Here is a 25,034-nt window from a genome sequence, read left to right on the forward strand (position 1 = left end):
TGCTCCTTGTATCCGCTGCTTCTTCCTTTCTCCAAAGTATCTTCGGAATTGTAAAAATAGTCACTCCGTGCCAAGAGGATTAGACGTTGCCCCGAGCAAAGTGGCCCATTTGCATATATTTCCCCTTCTCTTTTGCATAATTGTATTCCACACCTGTCAGTCATGCCGATGAGTACAAAGTTTGACAGGACCTTGAAACACGCCAACTGCCTCTGTGTTACGAGGAGCATGAATGAAGGGGTCTTTTGGTACCCTTTGTTGGGCATCCTGCAAACAATGGAGGGCCTGTTGTATATGCCGTGCCATTATAGACTTCGATGGGACCCCCAAAGGCCATCCAGTCCTACTCTTTTCCACCAAGCAGGATCTCAAAATCCAAACCTTCCTGACAGATGGTCACTGGCCTTTTCAGCCGCAGCATCACACTGTCATCTCAAGTTCAGTTTGTCATCTACTCAGACTTCTAAATCCCTTTCATAGAATCACACTGTGTACCTTTCTGGGCACTGCAATGAAAGGGAAAGGTTGACATGTGGAATGTGTCTAATGTGTATCCAGAGGAGGGCGAGCAAAATCATCAAGGATCTGGAGAACAAACCCTATGAGGAGCGGCTTAAAGAGTTGGGCATGTTTGGCCTGCAGAAGAGAAGGCTGAGAGGAGACATGAGGAGGGCCAGGGATCAAGAGGTGAGGGGAAGTCATAGGGAGGAGGGAGCAGGACACAATGGAACCATGGCCTCAAACTACAGGGAAGAAAGGAGATTCCACCTGAACATGAGAACTTCCTTACCATGAGAGCTGTTCAGCAGTGGAACTCTCTGCCCTGGAGTGTGGTGGAGGCCCCTTCTTTGGAGGCTTTTAAGCAGAGGCTGGATGGCCATCTGTCAGGGGTGCTTTGAATGCAATTTCCCTGCTTCTTGGCAGAATGGGGTTGGACTGGATGGCCCATGAGGTCTCTTCCAACTCTAGGATTCTTTGACTGTGAGAGCCGTTCAGCAGTGGAACTCTCTGCCCCGGAGTGTGGTGGAAGCTCCTTCTTTGGAGGCTTTTAAGCAGAGGCTGGATGGCCATCTGTTGGTGCTTTGAATGCGATTTTCCTACTTCTTGGCAGAATGGGGTTGGACTGGATGGCCCATGAGGTCTCTTCCAACTCTAGGATTCTATGACTGTGAGAGCTGTTCAGCAGTGGAACTCTCTGCCCTGGAGTGTGGTGGAGGCTCCTTCTTTGGAGGCTTTTAAGCAGAGGCTAGATGTCCATCTGTCAGGGGTGCTTTGAATGCGATTTTCCTACTTCTTGGCAGAATGGGGTTGGACTGGATGGCCGAGGAGGTCTCTTCTGTGAGAGCTGTTCAGCAGTGGAACTCTCTGCCCTTGAGTGCGGTGGAGTCCCCTTCTTTGGAGGCTGGATGGCCATCTGTTGGGGGTGCTTTGAATGTGATTTTACTGCTTCTTGGCAGAATGGGGTTGGACTGAATGGCCCATGAGGTCTCTTCCAACTCTAGAATTCTATGACTGTGAGAGCTGTTCAGCAGTGGAACTCTCTGCCCTGGAATGTGGTGGAGGCTCCTTAAGCAGAGGCTGGATGGCTATCTGTTGGGAGTGTTTTGAATGCAATTTTCCTACTTCTTGACAGAATGGGGTTGGGCTGGACGGCCCACCAGGTCTCTTCCAACTTTACGAGTCTATGATTCCATCAGCTTTGTACATCTAGATCTCAGCATTGCAACCTATTATTTTTAACGTGCATCTACATTGCATAATTAATGCAGTTTGGTGCCCCTTTAACTACCAAATCCCCATGCTATGCAATCCTAGGAATTGCAGTTTGGAGAGGCAACAGCTCTTTTTGGAAGGCAAGGTTTAAGGCCTTGTTTAGCTACAGCTCCCATGTTTGCATGGCTGCCAAAGTAGTGTCAAACTGCAATAATTCTGCAGTGTAGATGCACCCAGTTCTGCCAGTTTGGATGGAGAATGTTTGCAAATTGCAAACGTTTCAAGGCCATGCCATTTTGAGATACTCCGGTCTTTCAAAACCCTTTTGCACGGAGTTGTAATGCCAACTGTGAACCCATTTCAGTTTGTAAACAAAGCATAGAATAATAGAATCCAAGAGTTGGAAGAGACCTCCTGGGCCATCATCCAGTCCAACCCCATTCTGCCAAGAAGCAGGAATATTGCATTCAAATCACCCCTGACAGATGGCCATCCAGCCTCTGTTTAAAAGCTTCCAAAAAAGGAGCCTCCACCACACTCCAGGGCAGAGAGTTCCACTGCTGAATGGCTCTCACAGTCAGGAAGTTCTTCCTCATGTTCAGATGGAATCTCCTTTCTTGTAGTTTGAAGCCATTGTTTTCCGTCCTAGTCTCCAGGGGAGCAGTAAACAAGCTTGCTCCCTCCTCCTCCCTGTGGCTTCCTCTCACCTATTTATACATGGCCCTCATCATATCCCCTCTCAGCCTTCTGTTCTTCAGGCTAAACATGCCCAGCTCCTTAAGCCGCTCCTCATAGGGCTTGTTCTCCAGACCTTTTATCATTTTAGTCGCCCTCCTCTGGACACATTCCAGCTTGTCAATATCTCTCTTGAATTGTGGTGCCCAGAATTGGACACAATACTCCAGGTGTGGTCTAACCAAAGCAGAATAGAGCATGGGGAGCATGACTTCCTTAGATCTAGACACTATGCTCCTATTGATGCAGGCCAAAATCCCATTGGCTTTTTTTGCCGCCACTTCACATTCCTGGCTCATGTTTACCTTGTTGTCCACGAGGACTCCAAGATCTTTTTCACACGTACTGCTCTCGAGCCAGCGTCACCCATTCTGTCTCTTTGCATTTCGTTTTTCCTGCCAAAGTGGAGTATCTTGCATCTGTCACTGTTGAACTTCATTTTGTTAGTTTCAGCCCATCTCTCTAATCTGTCAAGATTGTTTTGAATCCTGCTCCTGTCCTCTGCATGTTTTCGGGGCGAATCGTCCTGCAGAACCCGCGCATGATGTCATTCCAACCCGAAACCTCCCTCCTGTCTCCTTTCTGGCTGTCCTGGCTGCCACCCTCCCTGAACCCTGGCATCTAATCTTCGGAGATAGCATTAATAGAATTTAAAGGCAAGTGCAGCTTATCTACAGGGACACAATTATGCGTGGCTTCCTGCCAGGCAAAGGGCTTAACGGATGGAGGGGGAAGATCACAAGGCTGCTCTCCAGACCTCTGGGGAATTGGGGGCCTTTTGCCTTCAGAGGGAGGGGTGTTTATGTCTTATTGGGACCCCATGAATTCCTAGGAAAGAAATACTCAAAATGTTGGGGGATTCTGGGAGTGATAGTCCAAAAAAAAGGCCCCTTTCCCCATTCTATGGGAGTTCTAGTTTGCAACATTTGGAGGAAGAGGGACCATGTTCAGCTCGTGAAAGTACCTTCGAGTTCCTTACTGACTTAATGGGCAGAAAAAAGGAGATGCAAAGAGACAGAATGGGGGATGCGTGTCTCGAGAGCAGTACGTGTGAAAAAGGTCTTGGAATCCTCATGGACAACAAGTTAGACATGAGCCAGGAATGTGATGTGGCGGCAAAAAAAGCCAATGGGATTTTGGCCTGCATCGATCGGAGCATAGTGTCTAGATCAGTGTTTCTGAACCTTCCTAAAGCCGTGACCCCTTAGTACAGGTCCTCGTGTTGTGGTGACCCCCAACCATAATGTTATTTTCGTTGCTACTTCACAACTGTAATTTTGTTACTGTTATGAATTGTAATCTAAATATCTGATATGCAGGATGTATTTTCAGTCACTGGACCAAATTTGGCATGAATACTAGGGCTGGGCGGTTTCATTTCGTTAATTCGTAATTCGTTAATAATTCGTTAATTTTTTCAATTACAAAACGATAACGAACCATTCTGGAGCAATTATTAAAAAAAACGAATTTTCAAAAACGTTTTGTAAATGCTTCGTATTTCGTTATTGTATTCGTTTCGTTATTGTTTTGAGGTCGTTTCGTTATTATTTCCGCATGTCTGGGCCAGTTTTATGGTTTAATTAGTGAAAAAAAATGATAATATCACACCAACAGTCAAGAACAGAGGGAGAGGGAAGCTTCAGAAGGTTTTGGAGGTTTTTTAGCGTATTTCGCGGTCGCGTCCGCCATTAACGAATCGATTCGTTATTGTTTCGGAAATCGATTCGTTAATTTTTTACCATTTACGAAATTTCGTAAATATCGAACTTTTTAAAAGGAAAATTTTGTAATTATTTTAAATATCGAAACAAAAAAAACCCCCAAATACAAATCGATTTTAGAAACAAATTTTTCCGTTGTTACCCAGGCCTAATGAATACCCAATACGACCAAATTTGAATACTGGTGAGGTTGGGGGGTGATTGATTTTGTCATTTGGTAATGCTGGAGTTGCTGGGATTTATAGTTCACCTAAAATCAAATAGACTTCTGAACTCCACCAATGATGGAATTGAATCAAACTGGGCACACAGAATTCCCATGACCAAGAAAAAATACTGGGAAGGTCTAGTGGACACTGACCTTGAGTTTTTTGGAGTTGTAGTTCACCTACACCCAGAGAACACTGTGGACTCAAGCAATGATGGATCTGGATCAAACTTGGCACAAATACTCAATATGCCCAAATGTGAACACTGGTAGAGTTTGGAGAAAATAGACCTTGCCATTTGGGAGTTGTAATTGTTGGGATTTATAGTTCATCCACAATGAAATAGCATTCTGAACCCCACTGATAGAATTGGACCAAACTTTCCACACAGAACCCCCATGATCAACAGAAAATACTATGTTTTCTGATGGTCTTTGGCGACCCCTCTAACACCCCCTCGCGACCCCCACAGGGGTCCCGACCCCCAGGTTGAGAAACACTGGTCTAGATCTAGGGAAGTCCTGCTCCCCATGCTCCATTCTGCCTTGGTTAGACCACATCTGGAATACTGTGTCCAATTTTGGGCACCACAATTGAACAGAGATATTGACAAGCTGGAGTATGTCCAGAGGAGAGTTACTCAAATGATCAAGGGAATGGAGAACAAGCCCTATGAGGAGTGACTTAAGGAGCTGGGCATGTTTAGACCACACCTGGAATCCCACTGTGCTCAATTCTGGGCACCACAATTGAAAAGAGATATTGACTCTAAGCTGGAATGTGTCCAGAGGAGGGCGACTAAAATGATCAAGGGTCTGAAGAACAAGCCCTATGATGAGCGGCTGAAAGAGCTGAGTATGTTTAGCCTGAAGAAGAGAAGGCTGAGAGGAGCCATGATGAGGGCCATGGATAAATAGGTGAGGAGAAGTCATAGGGAGGAGGGAGCAAGCTTGTTTTCTGCTTCCCTGGAGACTAGGATGCAAGGGGACCATGGCTTCAGACTACAATAGAGGAGATTCCATCTGAACATGAGGAAGAACTTCCTGACTGTGAGAGCCGTTCAGCAGTGGAACTCTCTGCCCCGGAGGGAGTGTGGTGGAGGTTCCTTCTTTGGAAGCTTTTAAACAGGGGCTGGATGGCCATCTGTCAGGGGTGATTTGAATGCAACATTCCTGCTTCTTGGCAGAATGGGGTTGGACTGGATGGCCCAGGAGGTCTCTTCCAACTCTTTGATTCTATGATTCTATAATTCTATGAACTGTCCGAACGCATCTGCCCCTACGTCCCACCTCGCAATTTAAGATCATCCGGGGAGGCCCTGCTCTCGCTCCCGTCAACAGCACAAATGCGTCTGGCGGGGACAAGGAGCAGGGCCTTCTTGGCTGTGCCCCCCCCCCCCCCCCGCTATGGAACGCACTCCCAAAGGGGGCAAGATCTTCTCCCTCGCTCCTGACCTTTAGAAAAAAATTAAAATCATGGTTCTGGGACCAGGCCTTCAGACAATAGATGTATGTAGGCTTGGCGAGCTGGGCATGTTTAGCCTGAAGAAGAGAAGGCTGAGAGGGGATATGATAGCCATGTTTAAATATGTGAGAGAAAGCCACAGGGAGGAGGAGGGAGCACGCTTGTTTTCTGCTTCCCTGGAGACTAGGATGCAAGGGAACAATGGCTTCGAACTACAAGAGAGGAGATTCCATCTGAACACGAGGAAGAACTTCCTGAGGGTGAGAGCCGTTCAGCAGCGGAACTCTCTGCCCCGGAGTGTGGTGGAGGCTCCTTCTTTGGAAGCTTTTAAGCAGAGGCTGGATGGCCATTTGTCAGGGGTGATTTGAATGCAATATTCCTGCTTCTTGGCAGGGGGTTGGACTGGATGGCCCATGAGGTCTCTTCCAACTCTTTGATTCTATGATTCTAAGTGGCGCAGTGGGATAAAGCGCTGAGCCGCTGAGCTTGTTGACCAAAAGGTTGCAGGTTCGAATCCAGGGAGTGGCGTGAGCTTCTGCTGTCAGCCCCAGCTTCTGCCAACCTAGCAGTTCAAAACCATACAGATGTGAGTAGTTCAATAGATACTGCTCCGGTGGGAAGGTAACGGCCCTCCATGTAGTCATGCCAGTGGCCACAAGACCTTGGAGGCATCTGTGGACAACACTGACTCTTTGGAAATGGAAATGAGCACCAACCCGCAGAGTCGGACACGACTGGACTTCATGTCAGGGGAAAACCTTTACCTTTACCTATCTCCCCTCTCTTCATGGCTTGATGCGGGTTGCAACATAATTAAAACACATAAACGTTGTGAAGATTCTGTAAATACACATATTAAAATGTATTTCTATAACAAGATACATATTGAAATTCGTAGACCAGAGCTTAAACCCAAGGCACAACTTTAAAAGTCATGTTTAAAACTGGCTGGCCATGAGCACCAGGGATTCCTTGTCGGCCTCCCATCCAATTTCAGGCCAGGATTAACCCAGCTTAATATCCAAGATCAGCTGGTTCTCTGGAGTATTTAGGATAAAGAAACCCCGACATCTGGCTGTGTGTTTCCCCGGAAGGATTTGCAAAGCAACAATCTCCTCTGAGGATTCCTTGCCGAAGAAGGCCCCGTGGAAAATGCATGAGGTCACCGTAGTTCAGCAAGGGATTGAAGGCGCATGCTCACTCAGTGCGCAGACTGCGCTTGATTGGACATCATGCGATGTCAACAGAACCTTGGGTATGTGGGGGGACACAGACAAGTTTATTTCCCCAGAGGGATTCATGCTTTCCAGGCCTTTTGATGGCCCTTCTTTTGGATATGCTCCTTCTTGCATTGCCTTGCCCAGAACTGGATGCAGCATCATTTGAGGTGAGATGTAAACAAAGCAAAAGAGAGCCAGACTAGGACTTCCTTCAGTCTAGACCAGGCATGGGCAAACTTGGGTCCTCCCTCCAGGTTTTTTGGACTGCAGTTCCCACAATTCGTAACAGCCCCAGGCCCTTCCCTTTTCCTCTCAGTTGTATGTATGCATGTATGTACCTACACACACTTACTTACTTAGGCGATCCCTCGTTGTCCGAGTAGGATAGTCTCCCAAGATCGGTGCCCTGGCGGTGGGTGCGTAGATGGCTGTGGAGCCCTATTCTCGATCTGCATGTTCATATTGTCGTATTGTCGAATGTTTTCATGGCTGGAATCACTGGGTACCTCTGAGGATGCTTGCCATAGATGCAGGCGAAACATCAGGAGAGTATGCCTCTAGAACATGGCCATATAGCCTGAAAAAACCTACAACAACCCAGTGAGGACATCGGTTTCCAGGTTGAAGGCAGTCCCAGTTGGAGTTGGCTTGATGCGCCTTCCTCTTGGCACGTTTCTCTCTTTCACCCTCCATTCGTGCCTCTTCTAATTCTACAGCACTGCTGGTCACAGCTGACCTCCAGTTAGAGCACTCAAGGGCCAGGGCTTCCCAGATCTCAGTGTCTATGCCAGAGTTTTTAAGGTTGAGCCCATCTTTCAATCTCTTTTCCTGTCCTCCAACATTCCATTTTCCATTCTTGAGTTCGGAGTAGAGCAACTGCTTTGGGAGACAGTAGTTGGGCATCTGGGCAGCGTGGCTGGTCCAGTGGAGTTGATGGCAGAGGGCCATCGCTTCAGTGCTGGTGGTCTTTGCTTCTTTCAGCACACTGACATTTGCCCGCTTCTCTTCCCAAGAGATTTGCAGGATTTTCCAGAGGCAGCGCTGATGGAACCACTCCAGGAGTTGCATGTGATGTCTGTAGACAGTCCACTTTTCGCAGGCACAGAGCAGGGTTGGGAGGACAATAGCTTTACTAAACAAGCAGCTTTGTCTCCCTATGGATGTTCTGGTTCTCAAACACTCTCTGCTTCATTTGGAAGAATGCTGCACTCGCAGAGCTCAGGCAGTGTTGTATTTCAGTGTCATTGTTGACTGTTGTAGCAAGGTAGCTGCCAAGGGAATGGAAATGGTCCACATTTTCTAATGTTACACCATTAAGATGTATCTCTGGTATTGGAGAGGGATTGGCTAGGGACTGCTGGAAGAGCACTTTGGTTTTCTCGATGTTCAATGACAGGCTGGGATTCTCGTATGCTTTTATGAAGGTGTTTAAAGTGGCTTGTAGGTCTTTTTCTGAATGTACACAGACAACGTTGTCATTGGCATACTGAAGTTCTATAACAAACATCTAATAATGCTAAGCATATTTCTCTTGTCAATGTTTGTATTTCTGCTATTCCTAATAATTTATCAATTTGGACAGCTCTATGGAATGGGATGCAGCCTGGCTCCCCTTGAATTTCCATAAGCTCAATGCTATGGGATCCTGGGAGTTGTAGTTTCACAGTCTTTTTCACCTGCTGTGCCAAAGAGTGTCAAACTGCAAGTCCCAGTATTCCATAGCACTGAGATACGGCAGCTCAAGTGGTACCAAATTGCTCTAATTCAATAGCATAGATGCACTTGTTTGTGTCAGGCAGGCTGTTAGGAGTTGTGGGAGTCAAAGTCCAAAACACCTGGAGGGCTGAAGTTTGCCCATGTGTTGGAGTTCAGCCTGTGATTGTGATTCAGGATCAGGGAGCTTTGGATGTGGGGAATGATGTAAATGAGGTTCAAGATGGCAATGGTTTGGTCAGTGATATTGATGCAGAGAATGACAGAGAGACACCTGTTCAAGGTGTTGTTTCCCATGAGAATGTTCCTATGGGGTATAAGAATGATGGTTTACTCCCTGAATTACTCCCAGAGAGTTCGCAGGATTTGGAGCTTGAAAACAACTCGGCACCTGGAGAAACTAATGAGCGTATAGATAGACAGGCCGAGCAAGGCCTTTGGTGTTCTGCCAGGCTTCAACAGAGAAAGATAAGGGCTGCTCAAGGAAAGCGAAACCAGTTTCTGAGTGCTTGGAAAGGTGTAAAAGTTCCAAGCATGGAAAATATAGAAGACTAGCGTTCCCCTGCCACGCGTTGCTGTGGCCCAGTCTGATGATCTGGAAAATAAAGTAATGAGAAAGTGTTGGTTTCTGTGGGTAAACAGTATTTCTTGCTGTTTCTTTGCCAGTGTTGATGTGGAGATGGTCTGGTTTGCCTACTCTGGGACATGCAACATATCATTGCCCTTCTTTAGGGGTCCCTTTCAGATCTAGGATACTGCATCTGTCATATACATATATATGTGTATGTGAATGGCTGGATGGCCCTTTGTCAGGAGGGCTTTGATTATGTTTTCTTGCCCTGGTGAAGGGAGTTGGACCGGATGGCCTTAAGGCAGCATTTCTCAACCTGGGGGGTTCAGAAGGGTTGCCAAAGACCACCAGAAAACACAGTATTTTCTGTTGGTCATGAGGGTTCTGTGTGGGAAGTTTTCCCCAATTCTGTCATTGGTGGGGTTCAGAATGCTCCTTGATTTTAGGTGAACTATAAATCCCAGTAACTACAACTCCCAAATGTCAAGGTCTATTTTCCCCAAACTCCTCTGTGTGCATATTTGGGCATATTGAGTATTCGTGCCAAGTTTGGTCCAGATCCATCATTGTTTGAGTCCACAGTGCTCTCTAGATGTAGGTGAACTACAACTCCAAAACTCAAGGTCAATGCCCACCATGCCCTTCTAATATTTTCTGTTGGTCAGGGGATTCCTGTGTTGTAAGTTTGGTTCAATTCTATTGTTGGTGGAGTCCAGAATGCTCTTTGATTATGGGTGAACTATAAATCCCAGCAACTATAACTCCCAAATGACAAAATCATAATTTTTGAGTGATGGTCACTCCTTGTGTTGTGAGATGTTTTGTTGCCAAATTTGGTGTGGTTTTGTTCATTGGTTCTTTTGTTTTTAGGGTACTCGTTACGCACAGATCATTTTTATATATATATAGATGAAGCATTGTTTAGAATCCTACCAAGTTCTTGTCCTTGTCTCATAGAAGCCTTGCCTGGAAGATTCATGCTTAAGGATTTCTTGTTCCCTGGTTTAGTTTTTTGTCTTGGATCAACGTTTCCTGGTTCTTTGGATTTTGTTAGAGAGTTGTGGACTTTGTTTTTGGACATTGCTGATTTCTACCTTGGACTAATTTGTTTCCCCTTATCTTTTTACCTAATTGGATTTACCTATTCCTTTGAAGTGTCTTTTTTACTTTGCTGTTTTTACTTATCTTCAATTAAAGGATTGCTTTCCCTATTCAACGTGTGGTGTTTTAAAGTCAGAGGGTTATTCCTGTCCTGGAGTGCAACACAATGCCTGTTCTATAACTTCTATATGATTGATATTAAGCATTTTTCCTATTATAATGCTGCTTGGGAGTGCATCTACAGTGTGGAATCAATGCACATCTGTTTGTGTTGGAGGCCTGAGCCTGATATCGAGCTAGAATTTGGAGGCTCCTGCCCAGGAGAGAGGAGCTCTTAGACCCACCAAAGAGAGTCCAAAACCCTTGGCAAGTGAAAGAGGAGAAAGGCCCAGAATTTTCCCTGATTTTTCCCAAATAAATCTTACCAAGGTTGAAGAAAAGCCATCGAGGTTTATTTAGCAATCCAGTTAAAAAGGATGCAGAACTGCAATCATTCGCCAGCAGAAATACATTTGATACAGCCATATTTATAGTAAATTCAAAGTTGCAGAGTTCAAACTTCCCACCCCGGCCTCCCTGCTGCCCGCTACTGTGATTGGACAATGGGCAAACAGCTGGGAGGCGGCCCTCCCACCCCCGGTGCCCCTGGACCAATCAGGAAGCTCCAGCAGTCTGTAGGATCCAATGGGGAGGCTCCTGCCGTCTAGCGGCTATAGCAAATCAGGAGAGAACACAAAGGGATCTGTGGATGAGTTCTGAAAAAAATGCCATGTGGCCTGCGAGACAAACAAAGGGAAGTCTCAAGCAAGGCTGATCTATTGTGTTTTGATTGGAATGAATCAACATGTGTAAAGGAAAGTCTGGATTTTACTAGCCAGCAAACAGTACAATGAGGGCGAAACTGAGGTGAATGTTCCTTAGTGGGAAGTTAGTTAAATCAACCAGTGCGAAGGTGGGGGCTTTTCGAGGGTCCCCTGACCTCCAGGTAGAAAAATGATTAGGGGTCTGCCAGGGAGCAATCAGCATTGTTGGGCAATCCTCTGAGAACAAAGCCGCCTGCCAGTTTATTTTTCATGCAAAGGAAATTGTGGATTGGGGTCTTTGGATTGTCAGGAGCTCTGCAGTTTCCTGGGGGGATCTCTTTATAAGGAAAGGGAAGGGGGAAAAAAGGTCAAGGGGAAAACCTCAGCCACAAGGAAAATCATGCATAAATGTGTGTGTCCTTGGAAGGGAATGAAAAAGGTCAAGGGAAGGCCACTAGCACAAAGGAAAATATATATAGGGTTGATGTTGCAGAAACCATATGCCTATAATTCATAACAGGAAAGGTCCAAAGGATTTCACTGAGCCAGTCAAGGAAGTCCTGCAGACTTGTCCTTGGCCCTTGGAAAACTGTAAGTTACTATCCCTTAATGGGGAGGGGGGACATGCTTGGCTTCAAGCCTCCTTGGTGCGTTGTCTCTGGTCACTGAGCCAAAGTGGTGTCGAACTGCACTGATTCTGCAATGTGGGTGCTTCACCCACCCTCCAGTTCATTCGGCTGCTCCGTCTAGCCTTTTCCAGCCGAAGGGATCTGTCTCAAGGGAGGAGAGGCAGAAGGGGACACCCGCCCCTTTGTTCCGCCAAGCCCATCTTTGCACGTCCCCTCCTTGATCCCACTAATTACGCTTCCAACAATAAGGGGATTACGGAGGTGCAAAAGGGGAACAGATGGGGATTTCTGGAAGGGATGCTCGGAGCACAAAAAGGACAGGTTGCTTGGGCATTAACCGCCTTCCCCAGGGTCTGATTTCTGCAGATGCGGCTTGGTCATCATGGGGGTGGTTGCTCCCATCTATGGGGGAGCCTTTCATAATATGTTAATAAAATTCAAAACGATCTTGACAGATTAGAGAGATGGGCCAAAACTAATCAAATGAAGTTCAACAGTGACAAATGCAAGATACTCCACTTTGGCAGAAAAAATGAAATGCAAAAATACAGAATGGGGGACAATGCCTGGCTCAAGAGCAGTACGTGTGAAAAAGATCTTGGAGTCCTCGTGGACAACAAGTTAAACATGAGCCAACAATGTGATGTGGCGGCAAAAAAAGCCAATGGGATTTTGGCCTCCATCAAGAGGAGCATAGTGTCTAGATCTAAGGAAGTAATGCTACCCCTCTATTCTGCTTTGGTTAGACCACATCTGGAATATTGTGTCCAATTCTGGGCACCACAATTCAAGAGAGAGATTGACAAGCTGGAATGTGTCCAGAGGAGGGCGACTAAAATGATCAAGGGTCTGGAGAACAAGCCCTATGAGGAGCGGCTTAAGGAGCTGGGCATGTTGAGCCTGAAGAAGAGAAGGCTGAGAGGAGATATGATAGCCATGCGTAAATATGTGAGAGGAAGCCACAGTGAGGAGGAGGGAGCAAGCTTGTTTTCTGCTTCCTTGGAGACTAGGACGCGGAACAATGGCTTCAAACTACAAGAGAGGAGATTCCATCTGAACATTAGGAAGAACTTCCTGACTGTGAGAGCCGTTCAGCAGTGGAACTCTCTGCCCCGGAGTGTGGTGGAGGCTCCTTCTTTGGAGGTTTTTAAACAGAGGCTAGATGGCCATCTGTCAGGGGTGCTTTAAATGCTATATTCCTGCTTCTTGGCAGGGGGTTGGACTGGATGGCCCATGAGGTCTCTTCCAACTCTTTGATTCTATGATTCTATGATGACATGATGACCACAGTCTTGGACAGCAATGGCTCCCAAAGCAACCCATTTAAGGTGGAATCAGGTGTTAAGCAGGGGTGTGTTATTGTTGTTGTTGTTGATTCATTCACTTCCAACTCGTGGTGACCTCCTGGACGAGCCCAGGCCAGAGCTCCCTGTGGCCTGTGGCCACCCCCAGCTTCTTCAGAGTCAAGTCAGTCACTTCAAGGATACCATTCACCCATCTTTGTTGTGCAGCAAGCAGATCTTAGCCAAATGTGCTGGAACTAGGTGTGAATGTTTCAACTGACCACCTTGATTAGCATTTGATTGCCTGGCAGTGCCTGGGGCAATCTTTTGTTGAGAGGCGATTAGATGTCGTAGATTATTTCTTTCTTTATTTACTTACTTTATTTGTATACCGCTCCTCTCAGCCCTTAGGCAACTCGGAGCGGTTAACAGCAACAGTTTCAAGTACAAGGTTATTGGGTATTTAAAAGCAATCACATAACAAGTTAATTAAATAGTAAACATCAATACAACAATATATCAATACATCAGTATAACAAATCCATCAGATCTCATCACTAGAATCAGGTTATTTCCTCTCTGTTGTTTTCCTGTTGTAATTTTAGAGTTTTTTAATACTGGCAGCCAGATTGTGTTCATTTTCATGGTTTCCTCCTTTCTGTTGAAGCTGTCCATATGCTTATGGATTTCAGTAGCTTCTCTGTGTGGTCTGACATGGTGGTTGTTGGAGTGGTCCAGCATGTCTGTGTTCTCCAATAATCTGCTGTGTCCAGGTTGGTTCCTCAGGTGCTCTGCTATGGCTGACTTCTCTGGTTGAGTTAGTCTGCAGTGCCTTTCATGTTCCTTGATGCGTGTTTGGGCAATGCTGCGTTTGGTGGTCCCTCTGTAGCCTTGTCCACAGCTGCATGGTACACGGTAGACTCCTGCAGAGGTGAGAGGATCCCTCTTGTCCTTTGCTGAACGTGGCATTAGTTGGATTTCCTTGGTGGGTCTGTAGATAGTTTATACGTTATGTTTCCTCATCAGCTTCCCTCTGCGGTCAGTGGTTCCCTTGATGTCTGGCAAGAACACTTTTCCTCTGGGTGGGTCTTCGTTTTGACTCTCGTGGCTTTTTCTCGGTGGTCTTGCAGCTCTTCTGATGTCTAAGGTGGAGTCTGCATTGGCCTGGAAACCCTAATTTAGGTGGTTCAGTTCCTCTTGGAGGAGGTGGGCTGTGCAGATTCTTTTTTTTGAACAGTCTTGAATATTTCAGGTACTAGCCTTCCTTAAGGAAAAGAACAGACCGCTAACGGGGTTCTGTTCCCCACAGTATTCTAGCTATATTTTCTATAGCTATACTGAATACTATCCAAAAGACTAACCCAAACTGCTCTTGCTAACACCCTTCTTCGCTCAACCCTTTCCAAGCTCCCACTGGCAATCTGGGAACTCAAGCCTCAGTTTAAAAGTCACTTTTTTTCCCTTCAGATCACTTAGGCTCCGTCCCCATCTTCTTAACCAATCCTAGCCTTCTAGCTTTCCCTCTAGGACTAGAACATAGAATCATAGAATCCTAGAATCAAAGAGTTGGAAGAGACCTCCTGGGCCATCCAGTCCAACCCCATTCTGCCAAGAAGCAGGAATGTTGCATTCAAATCACCCCTGACAGATGGCCATCCAGCCTCTGCTTAAAAGCTTCCAAAGAAGGAGCCTCCACCACACTCCAGGGCAGAGAGTTCCACTGCTGAACGGCTCTCACAGTCAGGACGTTCTTCCTCATGTTCAGGAGGAATCTCCTCTCTTGTAGTTTGAAGCCATTGTTCCATTGCGTCCTAGTCTCCAGGGAAGCAGAAAACAAACTTGCTCCCTCCTCCTCCCTGTGGCTTCCTTTTACATATTTATCCATTGCTATCATATCTCCTCTCAGCCTTCTCTTCTTCAGGCTAAACATGCCCAGCTCCTTAAGCCGCTCCTCATAGGGCTTGTTCTCCAGACCCTTTATCATTTTAGTCGCCTGGCTCGAGAGCAGTACTTGTGAAAAAGATCTTGGAGTCCTCATGTTAAAAACAAGTTAAAAATGAGCCAAAAATGTGATGTGGCGGCAAAAAAAGCCAATGGGATTTTGGCCTGCATCAAGAGGAGCATAGTGTCTAGATCTAGGGAAGTCATGCTCCCCATGCTCTATTCCGCTTTTGTTAGACCACACCTGGAATATTGTGTCCAATTCTGGGCACCACAATTCAAGAGAGATCTTGACAAGCTGGAATGTGTCCAGAGGAGGGTGACTCAAATGATCAAGGGTCTGGAGAACAAGCCCTATGAGGAGCGGCTTAAGGAGCTGGGCATGTTTAGCCTGAAGAAGAGAAGGCTGAGAGGAGATATGATAGCCATGGATAAATATGTAAAAGGAAGCCACGGGGAGGAGGAGGGAGCAAGCTTGTTTTCTGCTTCCTTGCAGACTAGGAGGCAATAGAACAATGGCTTCCAACTACAAGAGAGGAGATTCCATCTGAACATGAGGAAGAACTTCCTGACTCCTTAGATGCACCCTCAGTCTAAAAGTTTCTTTTTTGAGAATGTTTTAACAGCAATCCCAACTAAATGACGCATGAGAATACATGGAGACATCACGGTTGAGTGTTCCTTTAGTTTTGCAGAGGATTAAAACGGGGATGTTTGTCGCAAGGCAATCTATGAATGCAGGTTTACTTCAAAGTGGATTAAGAGCAAAGCAGATTAAATGCCTCTGGCCACTCCTGTATGTACACTCCTCGCTCTTTGGCTTTCTCATGTGCACATGGCCAGCTGCCTTGTTTTGCTTGCAGGCCCACATGGATCATCAACATGGCAAGAGGTTGGGCCCACTCTCTCTCATGCGCAGAAGGCCTGTGGAATGTGTGCACATAACTGTGCATGCAACTGGCCCTCTGTTACTGTGTGGGAAGTTTGGTCCAATTCTATCATTGGTAGGGTTCAGAATGCCCCTTGATTGTAGGTGAACTATAAATCCCAGCAACTACAACTCCCAAATGTCAAGGTCTATTTTCCCCAAACTCCACCAGTGTTCACATTTGGGCATATTGAGTATTCATGCCAAGTTTGGTCCATATCCATCCTTATTTGAGTCCACAGTGCTCTCTGGATGTGGATGAACTGCAATTCCCAAACTCAAGACAATGCCCACCAAACCCTTCCAGTATTTTCTCTTGGCCATGGGAGTTCTGTGTGCCAAGTTTGGTTCAATTCCATCATTGGTGGAGTTCAGAATTTTCTTTGATTGTAGGTAAACTATAAATCCCAGCAACTACAACTCCCAAATGTCAAGGCCTATTTCCCCCAAACTTCACCAGAGTTCACATTTAGGCATATTGAGTATTAGTGCCATGTTTGGTCCAGATCCATCATTGTTTGAGTCCACAGTGCTCTCTGGCTGTAGGTGAACTACAATTCCCAAACTGAAGGTCAATGCCCACCAAACCCTGTTAGTCATGGGAGTCCAGTGTGCCAAGTTTAGTTCAATTCCATCATTGGTGGAGTTCAGAACGCTCTTTGATTGTAGGTGAACTATAAATCCCAACAACTACAACTCCCAAAGGCCAAAATCAATCTCCCCCAACCCCACCAGTATTGAATTTGTACGTATTAGGTATTTGTGCCAAATTTGGTCCAGTGAATGAAAATACATTCTGCATATCAGATATTTACATTATGATTCATAACATGACAGTAATGAAGTAACAACAACAGTATTGAAGTAATGAAGTAATAATGAAAATAATGGGTTCTTGTGGGTTTTTGTGGGCTATATGGCCATGTTCTAGAGGCATTCTCTCCTGACGTTTCGCCTGCATCTATGGCAAGCATCCTCAGGGCAGTGAGGTCTGTTGGAAGTAGGAAAAAGGGTTTATATATCTGTGGAATGACCAGGGAGAGAAACTACAAGAGAGGAGATTCCATCTGAACATTAGGAAGAACTTCCTGACTGTGAGAGCCGTTCAGCAGTGGAACTCTCTGCCCCGGAGTGTGGTGGAGGCTCCTTCTTTGGAAGCTTTTAAGCAGAGGCTGGATGGCAATCTGTCAGGGGTGATTTGAATGCAATATTCCTGCTTCTTGGCAGGGGGTTGGACTGGATGGCCCAGGAGGTCTCTTCCAACTCTTTGATTCTATGATTCTATGGGACAAAGGACTCTTGTCTGCTGGAGCGAGGTGTGAATGTTTCAACTGACCACCTTGATTAGCATTTAATGGCTTGGAGGTGCCTGGGGGGAATCTTTTGTTGAGAGTGATTTGCTGTGCCTGATTGTTTATGTTATGTTTGGGGGTCACCACAACATGAGGAGCTGTATTAAGGGGTCGTGGCATTAGGAAGGTTGGGAGCCACTGGACTAGATGTCCTCTGGAGGTCCCTTTGAACTTTTGGATCCTATGCTTCTCTCTATCTCTCTCACACACGCAGTGTTTTGCGCTCAGCATCCTCCAGTATTTCTCTGAGACGGCCTTGCGCATGATCTCTTCCTCCGTCAGACGCCCACTCGGTGTGTGTGGGATCGGTTCTGTGCCGACAGAGAATGTGTCGATGGGCGAAATGAATGAATCGACTGCTTTGGGATTTTGCTGGCTGAACGTCGCCATGTCGCTCTAGGGAATTTCCTTGCAAGGGATCGGATGGCAATCGATAGGAAGCATCTGTCGTTGCTTTTCTTTACGCCGGTGTTTTGCTTAGCATCAGGTCCAAAGATAAAGAGTGCATCTGCACTGTATTTATTTCTCGTGTCAGGGCAACCAGTCAATTATATTACATTTCTAACAGAACAAAGCAAACAAACAGATAAAATACAAAATTTGTGAGTTTGGTAGTTGATTAAATGTCCTTTGACCAGTCTCTGGCCCCTTGGAGTGCTTCTGGTGTTGCTGCGAGAAGGTCCTTCCTTGTGCATCATGTGGCAGGGCTCAGGTTGCATTGCAGCAGGTGGTCAGTGATGTGCTCTTCTCCACACTCGCATGCCGAGGATTCCACTTTGTGGCCCCATTTCTGAAGGTTGGCTCTGCATCTCGTGGTGCCCGAGCGCAGTCTGTTCAGCGCCTTCCAAGTCGGCCAGTCTTCTGTGTGCCCGGGGGGGGGGGGGGAGTCTCTCATTTGGTATCAGCCATTGGTTGAGGTTCTGGGTTTGAGCCTGCCACTTTTGGACTCTCGCTTGCTGAGGTGTTCCAGCGAGTGTGTCTGTAGATCTTAGAAAACTATGTCTAGATTTAAGTCGTTGACGTGCTGGCTGATACCCAAACAGGGGATGAGCTGGAGGTGTCTCTGCCTTGGTCCTTTCACTATTGGCTGCTACTTCCCGGCGGATGTCAGGTGGTGCGATACTGGCTAGACAGTGTAATTTCTCCAGTGGTGTAGGGCGCAGACACACCATGATAATGCGGCATGTCTCATTCAGAGCCACATCCACTGTTTTATTGTGGTGAGATGTGTTCCACACTGGGCATGCGTACTCAGCAGTAGAGTAGCATAGCACAAGGGCAGATGTCTTCACTGTGTCTGGTTGTGATCCCCAGGTTGTAGAGTTAATGCAACTTGAGCCCACTTCATCCTACAGGATCCTAGGAGCTGTAGTTTGAAGAGGCGTCTGCATTCCTGGGCAGTAGAAAAGCTAACAGCCTTGTAAAACTACGATTTCCACAATTTTATAGCATGGAGCCATGACAGCTAATAGTGGCTGTACGAAGGTTGAATGAAAAGTAATGCCTCCACCTCCATAACTCCTCAACAGATGGCAGTACTGGTATGTGGCAGGTACTGGCTGGTTCAGTAGACTCTCCTCTACAGTTCCATTTGGGCAGGAAGCCGTAGCAGAAAAAGTAATGCCTCCACCTTCGTAACTCCTCAACAGATGGCAGTACTGGTATGCGGCAGGTACTGGCTTGTTCAGTAGACTCCCCTCTACAGTTCCATTTATGACAGGAAGCCTTTGCATTGAATGGTTGTATTCAGGGGCGGCTCGACCCATTACGCAAAGTAAGCATTTTCAGTATAGCTGATTTTGCCTAGGGGTGCTCTTGAGGCGCTCTTGGGGGAAAATAGACCTTGACATATGCAAGTTGTAGTTACAGGGATGTATAGTTCACCTACAATCAAAGAGCATTCTGAACTCCACCAATGATGGAATTGAACAAAAATATAGCACACAGAACTCCCACGATGAACAGAAAATATATATCAGTGATTGGGTTGGGGAGGGGGGCACCAAAATACTGTTTGCTTACCATTGAAAATTACCTAGGGTCGCCTCTGGTTGTATTGTTAAAGTGTGAAGTGTGGAACCTTGCGCAGGTGGTCGGTCAATGCAACTTAAGCAACATGCAGTCTTGAGGTACTGGCTTGTTCAGTAGACTCTCCTCTACAGTTCCATTTATCACAGGAAGCTTTTGCATTCAATGGTTGTGCTGTTAAAGTGTGAAGTGTGGAACCCTGCGCAGACGGTCGGTCAATGCAACTTAAGCAACCTATGAGGCAGGTACTGGCTTGCTCAGTAGACTCTCCTCTACAGTTCCATTTATGACAGGAAGACTTTGCATTGGAAGGTTGTGTTGTTAAAGTGCAAAGTATGGAACCCTCTGCAGACGGTCAGTCAATGCGACTTAAGCAACGAGCAGTCTTGAGGTACTGGCTTGTTCAGTAGACTCTCCTCTACAGTTCCATTTATCACAGGAAGCCTTAGCATTGAACGGTTGTGTTGTTAAAGTGCAAAGTATAGAACCCTGTGCAGACGGTCAGTCAATGCGACTTAAGCAACGTGCAGTCTTGAGGTACTGGCTTATTCAGTAGACTCTCCTCTACAGTTCCATTTATGACAGGAAGACTTTGCATTGGAAAGTTGTGTTGTTAAAGTGCAAAGTATGGAACCCTGTGCAGATGGTCGGTCAATGCGACTTAAGCAATGTGCAGTCATTGAATTCTTGACAGCAGAAGGTGTCACCCCAAAGGAGATTCATCAGAGAATGCAAGCTGTTTATGGTGATTGTGTTGATGTGAAAACTATGCGTCATTAGGTGAGAAAGTTTAAAGATGTTGAGGTGGGAACATCCGACTTGCGTGACAAACAAAGAGTTGGGCGTCCTGTGACAGCAACCACTGAGTTTCACAAGCAAAAGATTGTTGACAGATTGATTCAGGACGATCGTCGTATCACTCAGAGAGACATTTCAAGCATAATAGGCATTTCAAAGAATGTGTGGGTCACATTATTGCTTTGCTTGGCTATCAGAAGATCTGTGCATGATGGGTACCCAGGATGAGAGAACGGTGAGACGCTGGTTGCGGAAACAGTGTTGACTTCTTTCGTAACGGCTTCAGAAAACTTGTTCATTGTTGGCAGAAATGTATCCAATAGTCTGGTGATTGTGTGGAAAAATGAATAGTGGTCATTAAAGAGCACATTCTAAGGATTATTTCTGCGTTTGGTTTATTAAAGTATTCCCATCCAAACCCAAGTAACGAAGGTGGAGGCATTACTTTTCATTCAACCCTCGTAGAAGCTGTAGTTTGGAGAGGCACCTGCATTCTTGGGCAGTAGAAAAGCTAATGGCCTTGTACAATTTCCATAATTCCATAGCATGGATCCATGACAACTAAAAGTAGCTGTATTTATGCACAACCCACTTCCAAAGATGCTCTCTTAGATGCCAGTTTTCTAATCTTCACAATACGATGTTTAATATCTCAGGTTTCATAATGCCTATCCTTTGATGTGGCTCAATGCTATAGTTAGGGAGTTGTGTTTTGCTTAGGCACAGACACTCTTGACCTTGTAAAACTACAATTTCCAGGATTCTGCAGCATTGAGATGTGGCAGTTGAAGTGGTGCCAAACTACAGTGTGGATGCACCCTTGGGTATGTCTGTTTTTCCAAGCAGATCATGCTTGATTCCTCAGGTTTAATGATATCCATCCTTGGGGTTAGGACTAACTATGTTTTGTTTAGGTATCCACACTCTTGACCTTGTAAAACTACAATTTGCAGGGTGTCACAACATTGAGCTATGGCAGTTGAAGTGGTGCCAAACTGCATTAAATCTCCAGTGTGGATGCACCCTTGAATGCATCTGTTTTTCCAAGCTGATTATGCTTGATTCCTCAGGTTTAATGATATCCATCCTTGGGGTTAGGACTAACTATGTTTTGTTTAGGTACCTATACTCTTGACCTCGTAAAACTAAAATTTCCAGGGTGTCACAACATTGAGCCTGGTAGTTGAAGTGGTGCCAAACTGCATTAAACCTCCAGTGCGGATGCACCCTTGGATGCGTCTGTTTTTCCAAGCCGATTATGCTTGATTCCTCAGGTTTAATAAATGTCTATCCCTGGGGTTAGGACTAACTATGTTTTGCTTAGGCACCCACACTTTTGACCTTGCAAAACTACAATTTCCAGGATTCTATAGCATTGAGCCATGTCAGTTGAAGTGGTGCCAAACTGCATTAAACCTACAGTTTGCATATGTTTTTTCCAAGCTTGGTATGCTTAATTCCTCAGGATTAATGATATCCATCCTTGGGGTTAGGACTAACTATGTTTTGTTTAGCACCCACACTCTTGACCTCATAAGAGGGTCGCACAGCATTGAGCTGTGGCAGTTGAAGTGGTGCCAAACTGCAGTAAACATACAATGTGGATGCGTCTGTTTTTCTAAGCCGATTATGCTTGATTCCTCAGGTTCAATGATATCCATCCTTGAGGTTAGGACTAACTATGTTTTGTTTAGGTACACACACTCTTGACCTCATAAAACTACAAGTCACAGGGTTGCACAGCATTGAGCTGTGGCAGTTGAAGTGATGCCAAACTGCATTAAATCTACAGTGTGGATACACCCTTGGATGTGCCTGTTTTTCCAAGCAGATTATGCTTGATTCCTCAGGTTTAATAAATGTCCATCGTTGGGGTTAGGTCTAACTATGTTTTGTTTAGGCACCCACACTTTTGACTTCATAAAACTACAACTCACAGGGTTGCATAGTATTGAGCCGTGGCAGTTGAAGTGGTGCCAAACTGCATTAAACCTCCAGTGTGGATGCACCCTTGAATGTGCCTGTTTTTCCCAGCAGATCATGCTTGATTCCTCAGGTTCAATGATATCCATCCTTGGGGTTAGGACTAACTATGTTTTGTTTAGGCACCCACACTTTTGGCCTCGTAAAACTACAATTTCCAGGATTCTACAGCATTGAGCTGTGGCAGTTGCAGCAGTGCCAAACTGCATTAAACCTACAGTGTGGATGCACCCTTGGGTGCATCTTTTTTCCCAAGCCGAGAATGCTTGATTCCTCGGGTTTAATGATGCCCATCCTTGGTGTTAGGACTAACCTGTACAGACAGAAACCCTTGTAAGTGGCTGCTTTGGGTGTTGATTCCTCACCTGTTCTCTGCCTTGCTTCTTCCCAGCTGCAACATGACAGCAGCCTACAAATACAGGTACCGGTTTGTTTTTATATCTCTGGGGTTTTGCATGCCTCACTGAATGCTTCATTTGGATTGCTTGGAGTCATCAGGGTGCATTGGGATTGCACAAGAGTGAAATCGGGGCTGGGGCCTCCCCAAACTACATCTCCCAGGAGTCCAGGGCATTGTGCCGTTGCAGTTAAAGGCAGTTAATGTCGTGCCAAATTGCATTTACTCTACGGTATAGATGCAAGCTCCATATTGCAAAGACTGGCAATGTGGATTTTTAAGCAGAGGCTGGATGGACATCTGTTGGGAGTACTTTGATGGTGCTTTCCCTGCATGGACTAGATGGCCTTTAGGATCTCTTCCAACTGTATAATTCTATGATCAGTGGATGGCTGGGAATTGAAAGTGCAGAGGAAAAGATATTGTATCTACACAATATCTTTGGAAGCTTTTAAACAGAGGCTGGATGGCCATCTGTCAGGGGTGATTTGAATGCAATATTCCTGCTTCTTGGCAGAATGGGGTTGGACCGGATGGCCCATGAGGTCTCTTCCAACTCTTTGATTCTATGATTCTATGAACACGGAAAGGTTTGGGACCTCTTTAAAGGCCATGGTTCACTCCTGGGATGTATAGTTTTGGTGTGGTATCTCTACCGGAGACTTCTAGTACAGGTTAAGCATGCCATGTCTGGGTATCTGAATGGTCCAAAGTCCAAGATGAGAAGAGTGACTGTTGAATGCTTTCGGATTTTTCAGTGTGCACAAACTTCATTCCATGCACAAAATTGTTTACGATATTGTGTAGAAAGTGACCTTTCCAGTTTTTAGTATAGGGTATTGTTAAGACTGACACTACCATGTAGGCGTAAATACTGGTATTAATTCTAAATGTTAGTTTACTGTACTTTTGGGTGCATCTAGGTAAAGGTAGTCCCCTGACATTAAGCCCAGTCATGTCTGACTCTGGGGTGTGGTGCTCATCTCCATTTCTAAGCCGAAGAGCCGGCGTTGTTCATAGACACCTCCAAGGTCATGTGGCTGGCATGACTGCATGGAGCACCGTTATCTTCCCGCCGGAGCAGTACCTATTGATCGACTTACATTTGCATGTTTTTGAGCTACTAGGTTGGCAGAAGCTAGGGCTGACAGGGGAAGTTCACGCCGCTCCCTGGAATCAAACCTGCAATCTTTCAGTCAACAAGCTCAGCAGCTCAGCGCTTTAACCCACTGCGCCACTGGGGACTTGGGTGCATCTACACTGTACAATTTAATGTAGTTTGACGCCACTTGGACTGCCATGGCTCAATGTAGTGGAATCCTAGGAGTGGAATGCCAGGGAAGTCATGCTCCCCATGCTCTATTCTGCCTTGGCTAGACCACACTGTGTTCAATTCTGGGCAGCACAATTGAAGGGAGATGTTGACACTAAGCTGGAATGTATCCCGAGGAAGAGGGAGACTCAAAGGATCAAGGGTCTGGAGAACAAGCCCTATGAGGAGCGGCTTAAAGAGCTGGGCATGTTTAGCCTGAAGAAGAGGAGGCTAAGAAGAGAAAGGATGAGGGCCATGGACCAAGATGGGAGGGGAATATGTTCTAGGGAGGAGGGAGCAGGCTTCCTTTCTGCTGCCCTGGAGACTAGGGCACAATGGAACATTATTATTATTATTATTATTATTATTATCTTTATTTGTACCCCGCTAGCATCTCCCGAAGAACTCGATGCGGCTTACAAAGGCCAAGGCCACAAAACACAACATAACAATACAGCACCTAAAGCAAATTAAAAACAATTAAAGCAATATTAAACAACAACAAGCAATAAACAATACATCAAGACACTATAAAACTGGGCCGGGCCAGAGTAATGGGTACAGGATTAAAAGTGCTGATGTGACAGGAGGTATATAAGGATTAGAGGGCAAGTGCAGTGTGCGGTGTGCAGCAATCTTAATTCTACGAAAGTGCTTCTGGGACTTGTTGTTGGAGTTTTCCTAATCTGGGAAGGCACATCGGAACAGCCAGGTCTTCAAGTTCTTTCTAAAGACTGCCAATGTTGGGGCCTGTCTAAGATCTTTGGGGAGGGCGTTCCAGAGTCGGGGGGCCACCATAGAAAAGGCCCTGTCTCGCGTCCCCACCAAGCGCGCCTGCGACGCAGGCAGAATCACGAGCAGGGCCTCTCCGGATGAACGAAGTGAATGCGTGGGTTCATAGACAGAGATGCGGTCACGCAGGTAGGCAGGTCCCAAACCATTTAGGGCTTTGTAGGTAAGCACCTGCATCTTAAATTGGGCTTGGAAAATAAACGGCAGCCAGTGGAGCTCCTTGAACAGGAGAGTTGACATCTCTCTGTAATGAGCCCCGGTTAACATCCTGGCTGCTGCCTGTTGGACCAGTTGGAATTTCCGAGCCGTTTTCAAGGGCAGCCCCACGTAGAGCACAT

General features: G+C 46.0%; 1 protein-coding gene across 2 annotated transcripts in view; it reads left to right on the plus strand.

The window, feature by feature from the left end:
* ARRB1 (arrestin beta 1) overlaps positions 1 to 25,034 on the plus strand; it is a 171,807-nt gene that overhangs the window by 22,250 nt on the left and 124,523 nt on the right. The window contains exon 2 of one of the 2 annotated variants that reach the window (XM_067466415.1): positions 22,587 to 22,616. The exons of the other annotated variant lie outside the window; for it this stretch is intronic. Coding sequence (XP_067322516.1) covers positions 22,587 to 22,616 — 30 coding nt within the window. The remainder of the gene's footprint in view (positions 1 to 22,586; positions 22,617 to 25,034) is intronic. 2 annotated transcript variants of the gene reach the window in all.

Source organism: Anolis sagrei, chromosome 3, assembly GCF_037176765.1.
Source record: "Anolis sagrei isolate rAnoSag1 chromosome 3, rAnoSag1.mat, whole genome shotgun sequence".
NCBI classification, from domain to species: Eukaryota; Metazoa; Chordata; class Lepidosauria; order Squamata; family Dactyloidae; genus Anolis; species Anolis sagrei.